This window comes from Tenebrio molitor, chromosome 6 (assembly GCF_963966145.1).
Source record: "Tenebrio molitor chromosome 6, icTenMoli1.1, whole genome shotgun sequence".
In the NCBI taxonomy this organism is placed as follows: Eukaryota; Metazoa; Arthropoda; class Insecta; order Coleoptera; family Tenebrionidae; genus Tenebrio; species Tenebrio molitor.
In genome coordinates, this window is record NC_091051.1 from 19,626,499 (window position 1) to 19,637,522 (window position 11,024).

Sequence of the window (11,024 nt, forward strand, 5' to 3'; positions counted from 1 at the left end):
CCTGGAAGAGGCAAGTGCCGCCAAGTACCTAATGGTGCCTACGAAATCAAAATTACGATACCAGAAAGAATTGGAAATATTTACACAATGGCAGACCGAGATCAAGGGAAAAGACGAAAGCAGCATCATCGGCGCGGTTGTGATATTCAATGTTGAAGAGTACACTGTTTGTATTTCAAAACGTTGATATCTCCAGGTATCCAGGTAAGAGCTTTTTAATAAGCTATTAGTTGTTTTAATATAATAAATTGTACAGGTTCAACACTCTCACTTCCTTTTTGAAAACAAAATGTAGAAACTATCAGCCGAAAAAAGCTACAACTTTTTCAAGAAACGATGTTTGCAAGTTTTTACTGGAAGCGGCTTACCAAGAGTGGATCCTTCAGAAAGTTGTACTGATGATGGGCATATTCGGCGGCCGTAGTGATGAATTATGTAAAGTGATGAATTGTTATACAGTGAGTTTTTTTTAAGACTGGCCATAGGGTTTTACAAGCTACATTTTTCAACCCCCTGTTAACTTTTGTCCTCATGAAAATATTCAACCCAGTTTTGTAGTAAAGTTGTGGGATGTGTATTGAAACAATTTCAATTTAATAACCAGAATCAAGGAATAAGTTAGCAAAAAGACATTTTTGGAATTCCGTTTGCTCCAATTTTAAATTTTCAGTAGGCTAAAATTTCAACTGACAGTTGTAATTTTGATATGTAATTGATTGTGTGATTGCTTAACTGCCTCTGGAGGCCATTTTGTACATTTCATTTAATTTTTATTAAATTATTACAAAATGAAGTAAATGACTAGATAATACTATTGTTTAATCTAAAAACAGCGCTAGGTTTTGTAATTTTCCCAAAAATAAAAGTTAACAGGGGGTTGAAAAATTAGCATGTAAAACTCTCTGGCCAGTCTTAAAAAAGCGCACTGTATACGTTATTCACGTTGAATTGAACATTTCAAGGTCAAATAATTTTGCAAATAGTGACATGCAGGTAAATATTGTTCACGTTGGATTGAGCATTGCTAAATTCGCATTATGTTGGTTAGCTGCATGCCACTATTTTAAAACATAATTACAGAGCCAAAAAATACATTTTCCTTTTTTTCTGGGAAATTTTGTTATCAAAGGGTATAGTTTTTTATGCCATTACAATAAAAAAACTAACAGAATCAATAAAAAAATTATAGGTTACCGTTTGAAAAATAGACGTTGCCCATTGTCCATGAGTGGGTAGATGGTATAAAAATTATATGCTCACTCAAGTTTGTAGTGTTTTTAGAGCCATTTCGTTTCCTGTATAGTTTTTTTCATTTGGGTCATCGATAGGTTATAGCGTGGGCTGTTTTTTTAAGACATACATACATGATTATTCACGAGAAGCTTCCGATGAAAATTTCCTTATATGCAACCCAAAATATGTACAGGGTTACTCTAAATGATTGTAGTCGAAGTAGGCGTGAAAACTGAATGTAAAATTTATGGTTGCCGCTCCACATAAAAAAATCATCAAAATGATGTGTTCAATTGGGTGCAAAACAACTCAATATTTTTGAAAAATTGCTTGTAGAACAACTCAATATTTCTGGATTCAATCGTTAATTTAACAAAAATAAATAAAAATCTCATCACCGCACTTTTCACCTACAAAATGACAGTGACAGCGACACAACTGACAGTTCACATGAAAGCGGCAAAAACGTAATAACATGGGCATGGCCTACTTCGAGTACAATCATTTAGAATAACCCTGTATAAGAAATACCTAGAACTTGATATTTTGTTTAATTCGAAATAACTTAGCAATCCAAGTAGCTTGGCTCGTTTCACTCGCGTTTTAAACTGGCCCATTCGTGCCAAAAAACCCCAATTTACACAAGAACTCGTCAAATAAACTACTATAAAAATGTGAAAACTGACATGACAGACAATATAAGGGCTAGCAATCGTTGATTTAAGTTTTACTTTTTATAAATTTAGGAATCTAGAAACTTGGAAATTGTAGTTTTGCTTGCATACATACAGGGTGTTAGTAAATGCTTGGGAATAAATTTCAGGGTGAACTCCTTACGAAAAATGTGGCTTAAAACCTGAATAAAGTTTTTCGTTAAAATGAGTAGTTTTCTCAAAAAATAAAATGTAGTCCACTGTTGGAGAATTTCTCTATTAGTTCATTTGTTTGCGTAAAATCGCATTAGGTAGTTTTGAATTTTAAAAAATTCAACTTTCCACGTTTAAATTTTTTCTTTAAACCATTATTAAATCGTAGTATATATTTAAAAAAAAATACGGATATGCCACAATACGTTTATTTTTCTTTTTTTCTTTTTTTGAGAAAACTACTCATTTTAACGAAAAACTTTATTTAGGTTTTAAGCCACATTTTTCGTAAGGAGTTCACCCTGAAATTTATTCCCAACCATTTACTAACACCCTGTATAACGAAATTTTCATCGGAAGTCTCTTGTGAATAACTCTGTATATCATTAAGAGCAGAAGTGAGTCTTTTTATAAGTATTAAGCCCAGAGATTGAAGACTGAGACAAAGTCGAGGTCGGCAACTGAATGAAGCACAAAAAGACCTAGTTCATAGTAGCGTATTGTGATGTTTTTTGGAAAATCGCTCGGACAGGTCGATTTTATTTTGAAAAATGCCATCCTGTGGCGTACAACTTGTTTAAATGACGTCATTGGTTTTTGCGCAATGACGTCATCACCAATTTTTTAAATGGCCACCTTGCTATTTTTGATTTTGACATCTGTCATTCATACACTTGGGCGACTCGCTTTACACCACAGTATTGGATAATAATTTAGTTATTTCGCTTTTTTAGAGGCTTTTTTTAATAGGGATAATTTAATTATTATTAAATATTTTGTGTAATTATTGATAAATAAATCGTGAGAAAATGTTCATTTGACTCGGTCTTTGGACATTTCAATTCCTTGGATATGAAGTGTTTCTTCAAGTCCGGTTACCAAAAAAAGCCAGTTCAATCGTTTATATTGAGATACACAAAGGCGCGATTTTCGACCGCTTGAAGATAAACATTGAGTTAAGCTATTCGTTTGCAACAATTTCTTATGGAATCTTAAACGAACGATCTTTGTTATGAATAATATAAAAGAGTTTTTTTTTGTAAATTGCCTTCATTATCAAATTTTGAGTTATGTCCATGTACCGTATACAGGATGTCTCAGCTAAGACTTTGCAGCCTAATAACTCAGTTATTTTCCAGCGGATTTTTGTGAAATTTAAAATGCAGATATTTTAGACGGTTAAGAATAAAATCTCATTAATGCAATCACTCAAGTTCTAAAAACGTACTTTTTACATGCCTTTTTAAAATGTTGAATCAATTACAGCTGGTTTCAAAAAAATCAGGAAATGAAAATTTTCCAAATGTAAATTTGGTTCAACTTGACAATTAATTGAGTTGACAACACCTATCAAAAATGTCATAAAATTATTTTTACATAATTGTCATAAAATTCAGATTGACTTTTGAAATGCCTCACTTAAGCGACATAGATAAAGCTAGGGTAGTTTCTCACCTAGAAAACGGTAGACCAATTACCAATTTAGCGGCAGAATTTGGTGTGGGAAAAAGCAGTATTTATACAGGTGTCCCAAAAATGGCGTACTAACTATAAACCATTCACGATTATTTCAAATTCGGACTATCTATGAAAATCAGACATTTTAGTTGGCAGTATTGTAATTTGTCTTAATAAATCTATTTTAGGTTATAATTCAATCGAACACTGCTCCCAAGTTGTTACATTTTTTAAATAATTGAACATATTAGGAACAATAATCGTAAAATTGTAATTGAAAGAAACATACATATTTGTAGGGCAGTTCTGGGTAAATTCTTATTAACTAAATTAATGACGGAATTGACAACAATGCGAATATTTAAAAACGAAACGTCATATGACAGGACTTGACGCCAATCTAACAAAAAAATATCGCGGCCTCCTGCGTGTTTAAAATAATCGTGAACGGCATATACTTACTACCGTATCCAGGATGTTTAAATGTACACGAAAAAAATATGGAAAAAATTTTTCAGACAAAAAAATTAATTATAATTATTTTTATTATTAACGGTAATACAATGTAAACAAAGATGTACTCGTACATCATTACCTTGCACTGTTACCGTAGTGGATTTAAAATATTTTTTTCGATTTCCAAAGCTTCTAAATTCACTATTGTGCAGGATTAGATATTGGTAGTGAGTAATCTTGTACTTTGTGATAATATGTACGATTAGAGGTGGCTGTCATAACAATTTAATACATATATTTCAAAATAATTTTCCTGTTAAGTGCCACTTTCAAGGACCGCCAAATCAGCAATTAAGTCCAATAGAATTTTTTAAACATTTTTCTGACGTTTACGGTAGTCTCTTCTACACCGTAGTGCACCGTTAACACGTCATTTTTGGGACACCCTGTAGAATTAAAAATAAATGGGAAATTGAGAGAAGTGTAAGACGAAAAGCAGGTTCAGGTCGCCCTAAAGCCTCAAATGAACAGCAAGATGAGGAATTATTAAACTTTTTAAGAGAAAGGCTTATGTCAAATGCTGTAGAAGCAATCCATCAAACTAATTTTCCAGCTTCTCGAAGCACTGCATGTCGTCGAATTCGTTCATCTGAATTGGGCAACTATTGGGCAGTTAAGAAGCCATTTCTGACGAATCTTCATAAAGAGCAAAGAGTAGGATTTGCTCTTGAGTTCCTACAAGAAGAACATTTCTGGAATGCAGTAGTATTCTCTGATGAAAAAACGTTTAAATCACATAAAGACGGCAGAGTACAAGTATATAGATCAAGAAATACACGTTTCGAAGAAAGCTATACGCAGCAGGTCAATCCTAACCGTTTTTCTGTTAATGTTTGGGGTTGCATCAGTGTCCGAGGTCCAGGAGTGTTGTGTGTTGTAGAGCAAAGACTGAATGCAAACGTTTATGTCAACATTCTTGAACAAGTTATGTTACCATTTGTTGCCCAAACCTTTCCGGACAATTTTACATTTCAACAGGACAATTGTCCAATACATACGTCAGCAATAGCACAAAACTGGTTCGGGGATAACGATATTAATGTCTTGCCCTGGCCTTCTAGAAGCCCAGATATCAACCCAATAGAAAATATATGGGGCATAATGATGAATAGTATGCGGCGAAGAAATATTCGTCCCCAAAACAGGCAGGTCCTTATAAATGCCATAAATGTTGAATGGCACAATTTGACGCCAGAATTTTGTCAGCACTTAATTTCGTCCATGCCTGGACGATTAAATTTCGTGATAGAGAATAACGGGGCTGCAATTAAGTATTAAGTTGTTGTGTTCTTCAAATGAATAAAAATAATTGTATTTATAGTACCTTCGTTGGTACTAGGTACTGTCCTTCGTTATTTCTATTGTTGTTATTCTGCTTTTATTCCTACAAGGTCTGCTTGGTGAATTTAAGTTCTTTAAAGTTTTCTTCTGAATCTGTTACCAAAATGAAATCTAACCTATTTATTTATAAACTGACGTAACTTCAAATGATCCTAACCTATTTTTAAGAAACCATTTTCACACTATCAAAAAAATAAAAGAAACGTCATTTTGATTTGACATTTCCCGATTTTTTTGCAACCAGCTGTAACTAGGGAAAATCTCGTCCTTGAAAGACGTCTGGTTTGCAAGAAAAAAGCAAAAAACTGTGTTAAACGTGGCTGCAAATGCAAAAACGTAGACGCGTATGAAACAAACGTGCAGTTTTGCAGAATTTTGGTCATTCCTTTTCACAGAAGCGCAGTTGACATATTTGACATTTATTTTGCTAACCGTACAAACGCTTACAAAGTTAAAGACAACATTTTTATTATACTGGATGCTTTAATTCTTCCATAAAGGACTAAAACACGATCGGGATTCCTGTGTCTTCAAATAAATTGACGACTTTCTTAACCTTACATTTTGTAAAGCCTACATTTGGATAGTGTTCCACGAGAAAACGAACTGTGTCATTGAAGTTCTTACGACACTCTCCACAGGCAAAATTTTTTTCATTTTTCAACAATATTAAAATTTCTGCCGCTGTAGTTTATTTTTAGACTATATCATTCATTACTTTATAAACCAATAAGAAACTTTGATTTTCTTTAGTTACCATGTATTACAGCGGTTATTGTAGTAACTAGGGCGATTTCGAATATACGAACCTTTGTATATTCGAATATACCAATCTTTGTATTTTCGCTCGCCGCCTTAACTTACAAAAATTTTTGCGCTAGCCGTCACATTAACGTCACATTAAATCGCTCTGCTACTGAATGCGCCCAGTCGGTTTCGGGAACCTGTTTATTTATTTTATTCATGATATAGTCTACCCGCATACAACTCGAGGATTGAAAATTCTTCGATTACTCGACGTGTTGCCGGAAACACGTCTCGTATAATCGAGAATTTTCAATCCTCTCGTTGTATAATATATGAGTATTTTCAATAAAGGAGAACGCACAGTTTATATGTAATTCTAAAGGCCACTCAAATTGGGATATTTTGATATCAATCGACGCGTCTTGAAATGACGAATATTTGATATCATTGCGCCAAATGTGTAACTCGATTAATAAAGCGACAAAATCGATAAAACTTGCCATATTTTCCAACTGATTTCTGTCAGAACACTTCATAAAACTGTCATTTGTAATTTATGGGGGATTACGAATTCGGCTATTCCCTTTTAAAGGCATTTTACTGGTTGAGTGTCATCTTTGCAATTATACATCCTACTGTGAACCCTCTTAAGAAGTCAATTGCCCCCGTAAATAACTATCTTTATTTATGGAGTCCCAAAACTAACCCCCGGGTATTTACCGCTCTCTTTCCCACTCATATAAAGTAAATGGAAGTTTTTGATTTTCAATTATAGATTGCGGCTTTATTTATAAAGTTAGCGTTTTGGCGCAGGGTATCAAATATTTGTCATTTCAAGACGCGTCCATTGATATCAAAATATCCCCATTTGAGTGGTCTTTAGAATTACATATAAAGTGTGCGTTCTCCTTTACACAATTTGACGTTTCTAATAAGCGCGCCCAATTTTGATAGACTTCAAAGGGTGTACAATTCTTTCAAAAGGTAACTGCTCAAATACCTTCAAATGTTACAATAAATTTTTAACGACAAAATCTAATCTTTTCGTTGAATCAGACAAGTGATTTCCTTAATTGTTTGTGTAGACTCCTATTTTTTAATGTTTAGCAATCTAATAATAATCGCGCCTAAGTTTCGGTAAAGGAAACGTGTTAAAAAAAACATTTTTTAACTTAGGTAATTTTATTATTACTAATTGAACCTTCACTGCCTAAAATATCTGCATTTTAAATTTCACAAAAATCAATCCGTTGGCAAATAACCGAGATATTAGGCTCGAAAGTCTTAGCTGAGACACCCTGTATAACTTTCAAACTAATAGTTTCTGAGATATCGATACTTAAAGGTGAAAGCAGATTGGAAATGGAATTCCAATTTTACGTAGAGAATTCCACAAGAAATTCTTTAGTTCTTTAGTACCTACTTGGCTATCCGAGTTCTTTCGAAATGCTCAACGGAAAGAAAATATTTCCATTATTCTATATTTTTGGTACACACTGTATTTACTTGTCATTTAAATAATTTGATAACAAGCTCTAAATAAATCAGTTCTTGGAATAAATGAAGATAAGAGATAACAGAATGTTCGAATAAACGAGATATTCGTTGAATCAGATATCAATCAACGCCTTCAAAGATTGAAAAACATCTAATATTAACACATCTGAAGCCGCTAGCATATTTTTGAAAATCAGCAAATATGTTGAGAAAATTTTTAGAAACATACTCTCGTGTCAAAAATGGATTACTCCCTAGAATTCGAACTTTAGGGAAATAACGTTTTTCATGTTGTGTGTAACTAGAATTTTCAAATTTATTTTGAATGCCTAAGGTTGGTTAGTTTGAATTGAGAAATTAAATCCAAATAAATATGCCGCCAGTAACCAAAATTGATTGTTAAACGAAAAATCATCTATCACTTAGCGAGAAATTAGTCATTTGCAATTGTTACAATTAATTTGCTGTCTTACATTTTTGGGATATCTTTTGTTTGTCACCAGAAACTACATAGCCTCCAACCTAACCAAATTTATGGCAACCTAGTAACGAATATCCCTAAATCCTAGGGAGTAATCCATTTTTGACACGAGAGTACAGGGTGATCCAATTTTTTTTTTAAATGCTCTAGCAACTTTATTTCTTGTCCGATTTCAATAAGCGAGATATCAAATGAAAAGGCGTTTAAGGGACTATGAACTGCCATATAATATTTATTTTTTAAAGAAGCAGTTTAAGTGGGGTGATATATAACTGTCTTATTTTAAATTGTGACATATGTTTTTCATTACTTATTTTTAAAGTCACTATTTTTCTAAACATTGCTGTATAAAAATATTATTTGTTTTTTGAAAAGTTTTGAAGAAATAAAAACGTTTAATAAATAATAATTGAGACATTTTAATGAAAAAGCGAATAAAATCAAGTTGCTGTCAGCTAGAGCATTTGTTACGCAAAGAATTTGACAAGAACACGTTGTTTCCGTACCTCGAATGGAGTTTAGATCTGACATGTAGCATGTCGGTCATTTCTTCAAAGGTATTCATTTTTACAGACGATTAGCTCTAGCTGACAGGTCTCACAAAGCAACTTGATTTTATTCGCTTTTTCATTAAAATGTCTCAATTATTATTTATTAAACATTTTTATTTCTTCAAAACTTTTCAAAAAACAAAAAATATTTTTATACAGCAATGTTTATAAAAATAGTGACTTCAAAAATAAGTAATGAAAAACATATGTCACCATTTAAAATAAGAAAGTTAACTATCACCCCACTTAAACTGCTTCTTTAAAAAATAAATATTATATAGCAGTTCATAGTCCCTTAAACGCCTTTTCATTTGATATATGGCTTATTGAAATCGGACAAGAAATGAAGTTGCTAGAGCATTTTTAAAAAAGTTTGGATCACCCTGTATAATATAGTATAATTCAGAATAAATGGCATCGCCGTAGGCGTTGATTCTCTAAAGTGAGCTTTATGTTATGTCAAAAAGTTTAGTAAACATGTGAAACCGTCATTACTTTATTCTGAGGTTATGCGTTACATAATTTTGACATGGTTTTCACCCACAGCAGAGATAACCCCCAGACAAATAATACACTTTTCATAAATGAAACAAGGAAATTCCAAATACTTATAACAAGAAAATAAACACAAAACGATTCCAATGATAATATCAAGGCCAAATTAAAAGCGAAGGTTACCAACAGCATCGAAACTAGGGTATTATTAGCAAGGGTCTTGCTGCCAACGTAAATTTGAATTTCCAACGCCTACCGCGATGCCACTTATTCTGAATTATAATATAGTTATTTTTTGTTCCACACTGTCAGAATTTGAGAATTTTCTTCTACCCAGGTTTTGATAAATGTGACAACTTGTCAAAACAAAACGTCAAGTTAATTTTAAAGATTTTAAGCGATTTGGCCTTTAAGGGGGTCGTCAAACAAAAAAACGTTGTATTCAACTCGTTCGTGTGTCAATTGGGGTTTTTTGGCACGAGTGGGCCAGTTTAAAACGCGAGTGAAACGACGACCCTCTTAAAGACTCCAAATCGCTTAAAATCTTTAAAATTAGCTTGAGGTTTCGTTTTGATAAGTGGTGACATTAATCAAAATCCGTTCACATAGGAGAAATTTCTCAAATTCTGACAGTGTCGAACAAAAAAAATATTTCATTTTAATGAAAGCAATGGAAGAAAATTCAAGAAGCAGCTAAATTAGCCTGTTCGAATTTAATAGGTATCGAAGAAATCTAGAGAAGCTTACGAAAAGGATGGAAGACAAAGGAATTACTAATGGTATAAACGAGGAAATAATGTATCGACGTTTTTACGTGGTTTTTAGATCTTTAGTGACTTATATGGATGGCTTTTAGATCACTAGTGACTTACATGCGATTTTATTTGTTTAAAATCACCATAGTTATGGTCCTATGATAAACATAAGGTGTTGGATAAAATATATACTTATTACAGATAGGTACAGTTTGTTAAAATTATATTTATTTTATTTTTTCAAAAAGGTAAAGTCTACATTTCGCCATTATTACTTGTTTAATACTTGAACAGTTCACAAATCAGACGATGCATGCTTTGTAAGTGGAAGCCAACTCTTTTGCCTTTCCAACAGCAGCATCTGCACAAGCTGTGATGAGTCCTATTTGTTCTTCTACAGCTGCACGGTCAGTTTCAATTTCATCATTAATCAAACCGGGAACAGCATCCGCCTTCTCCTGAATCGTTGCAATCACACCATTGAGACAGTCCTCATCGGCTTGACCGCAGATAACAATCTCTTTCTCCTGATCAAAAATCGTTTTCAAACATGAATCCGTTAGTCCAGAACTCTTCGTATAGATAAAAGTTATCGTCTCATCAGCTTGATTGTCGACGCAGGTGTCCACCGCGTCTGAAGTTACTTTCTCTATCAGTTTCGAAGCAGTACGACATTTGGTTGACCCAACGCGTTCAAAAAGTTTTCCTATCTCTTCTATTTGTTTCTGGGCAGCTGCTTTTGTTTCAATGGCTGCTGTGTCCACCTCAATAGACAACTTGGTGTGTTCCAAAAAACCTCCATTGAGATTGTCAATTGTGGCTTTTCTTAGAAGATTAAGCGCTTCTTCTGCATCATCGATCAAATCAGAGTTGCAGGCCTAAGAAAGAAAGGAAACATTATAAATACAACTAGTTCTTACAATTCTTACATGGCCCAAAAATAGAGCTCCAAGAGCAAAGAACAAGAAGTTTTTGTACATGGTGTTTGTTTGTCAGAAGCTGTGACTGCAGTGGAATGAGTTACAACACCTTTTATACTATTTCTGAAGTGTCATAGAATTCGAATTATCACAAGTTTGTTGAT

General features: G+C 33.3%; 1 protein-coding gene across 1 annotated transcript; it reads right to left on the bottom strand.

Annotated features, from left to right (window-relative positions):
* Positions 1-10,146: 10,146 nt before the first annotated feature.
* Positions 10,147-11,016, bottom strand: LOC138132823 (uncharacterized). Its single transcript, XM_069050483.1, has 2 exons — positions 10,870-11,016; positions 10,147-10,818 (listed from the first exon to the last, which is right to left on the bottom strand). Exons 1-2 carry the CDS (start codon positions 10,918-10,920, stop codon positions 10,243-10,245), a joined length of 627 nt encoding a protein of 208 aa, XP_068906584.1. The 5' UTR covers positions 10,921-11,016; the 3' UTR covers positions 10,147-10,242.
* Between the last annotated feature and the right edge of the window lie 8 nt (positions 11,017-11,024).

Coding starts and splice junctions, on each gene's coding strand:
- LOC138132823 (XM_069050483.1), bottom strand. CDS start 10,920: ATGTACAAAAACTTCTTGTTCTTTGCTCTTGGAGCTCTATTTTTGGGC. Junction 10,819..10,869: donor GAGCTCTATTTTTGGGCCAT/GTAAGAATTGTA, acceptor TTTCTTTCTTAG/GCCTGCAACTCTGATTTGAT.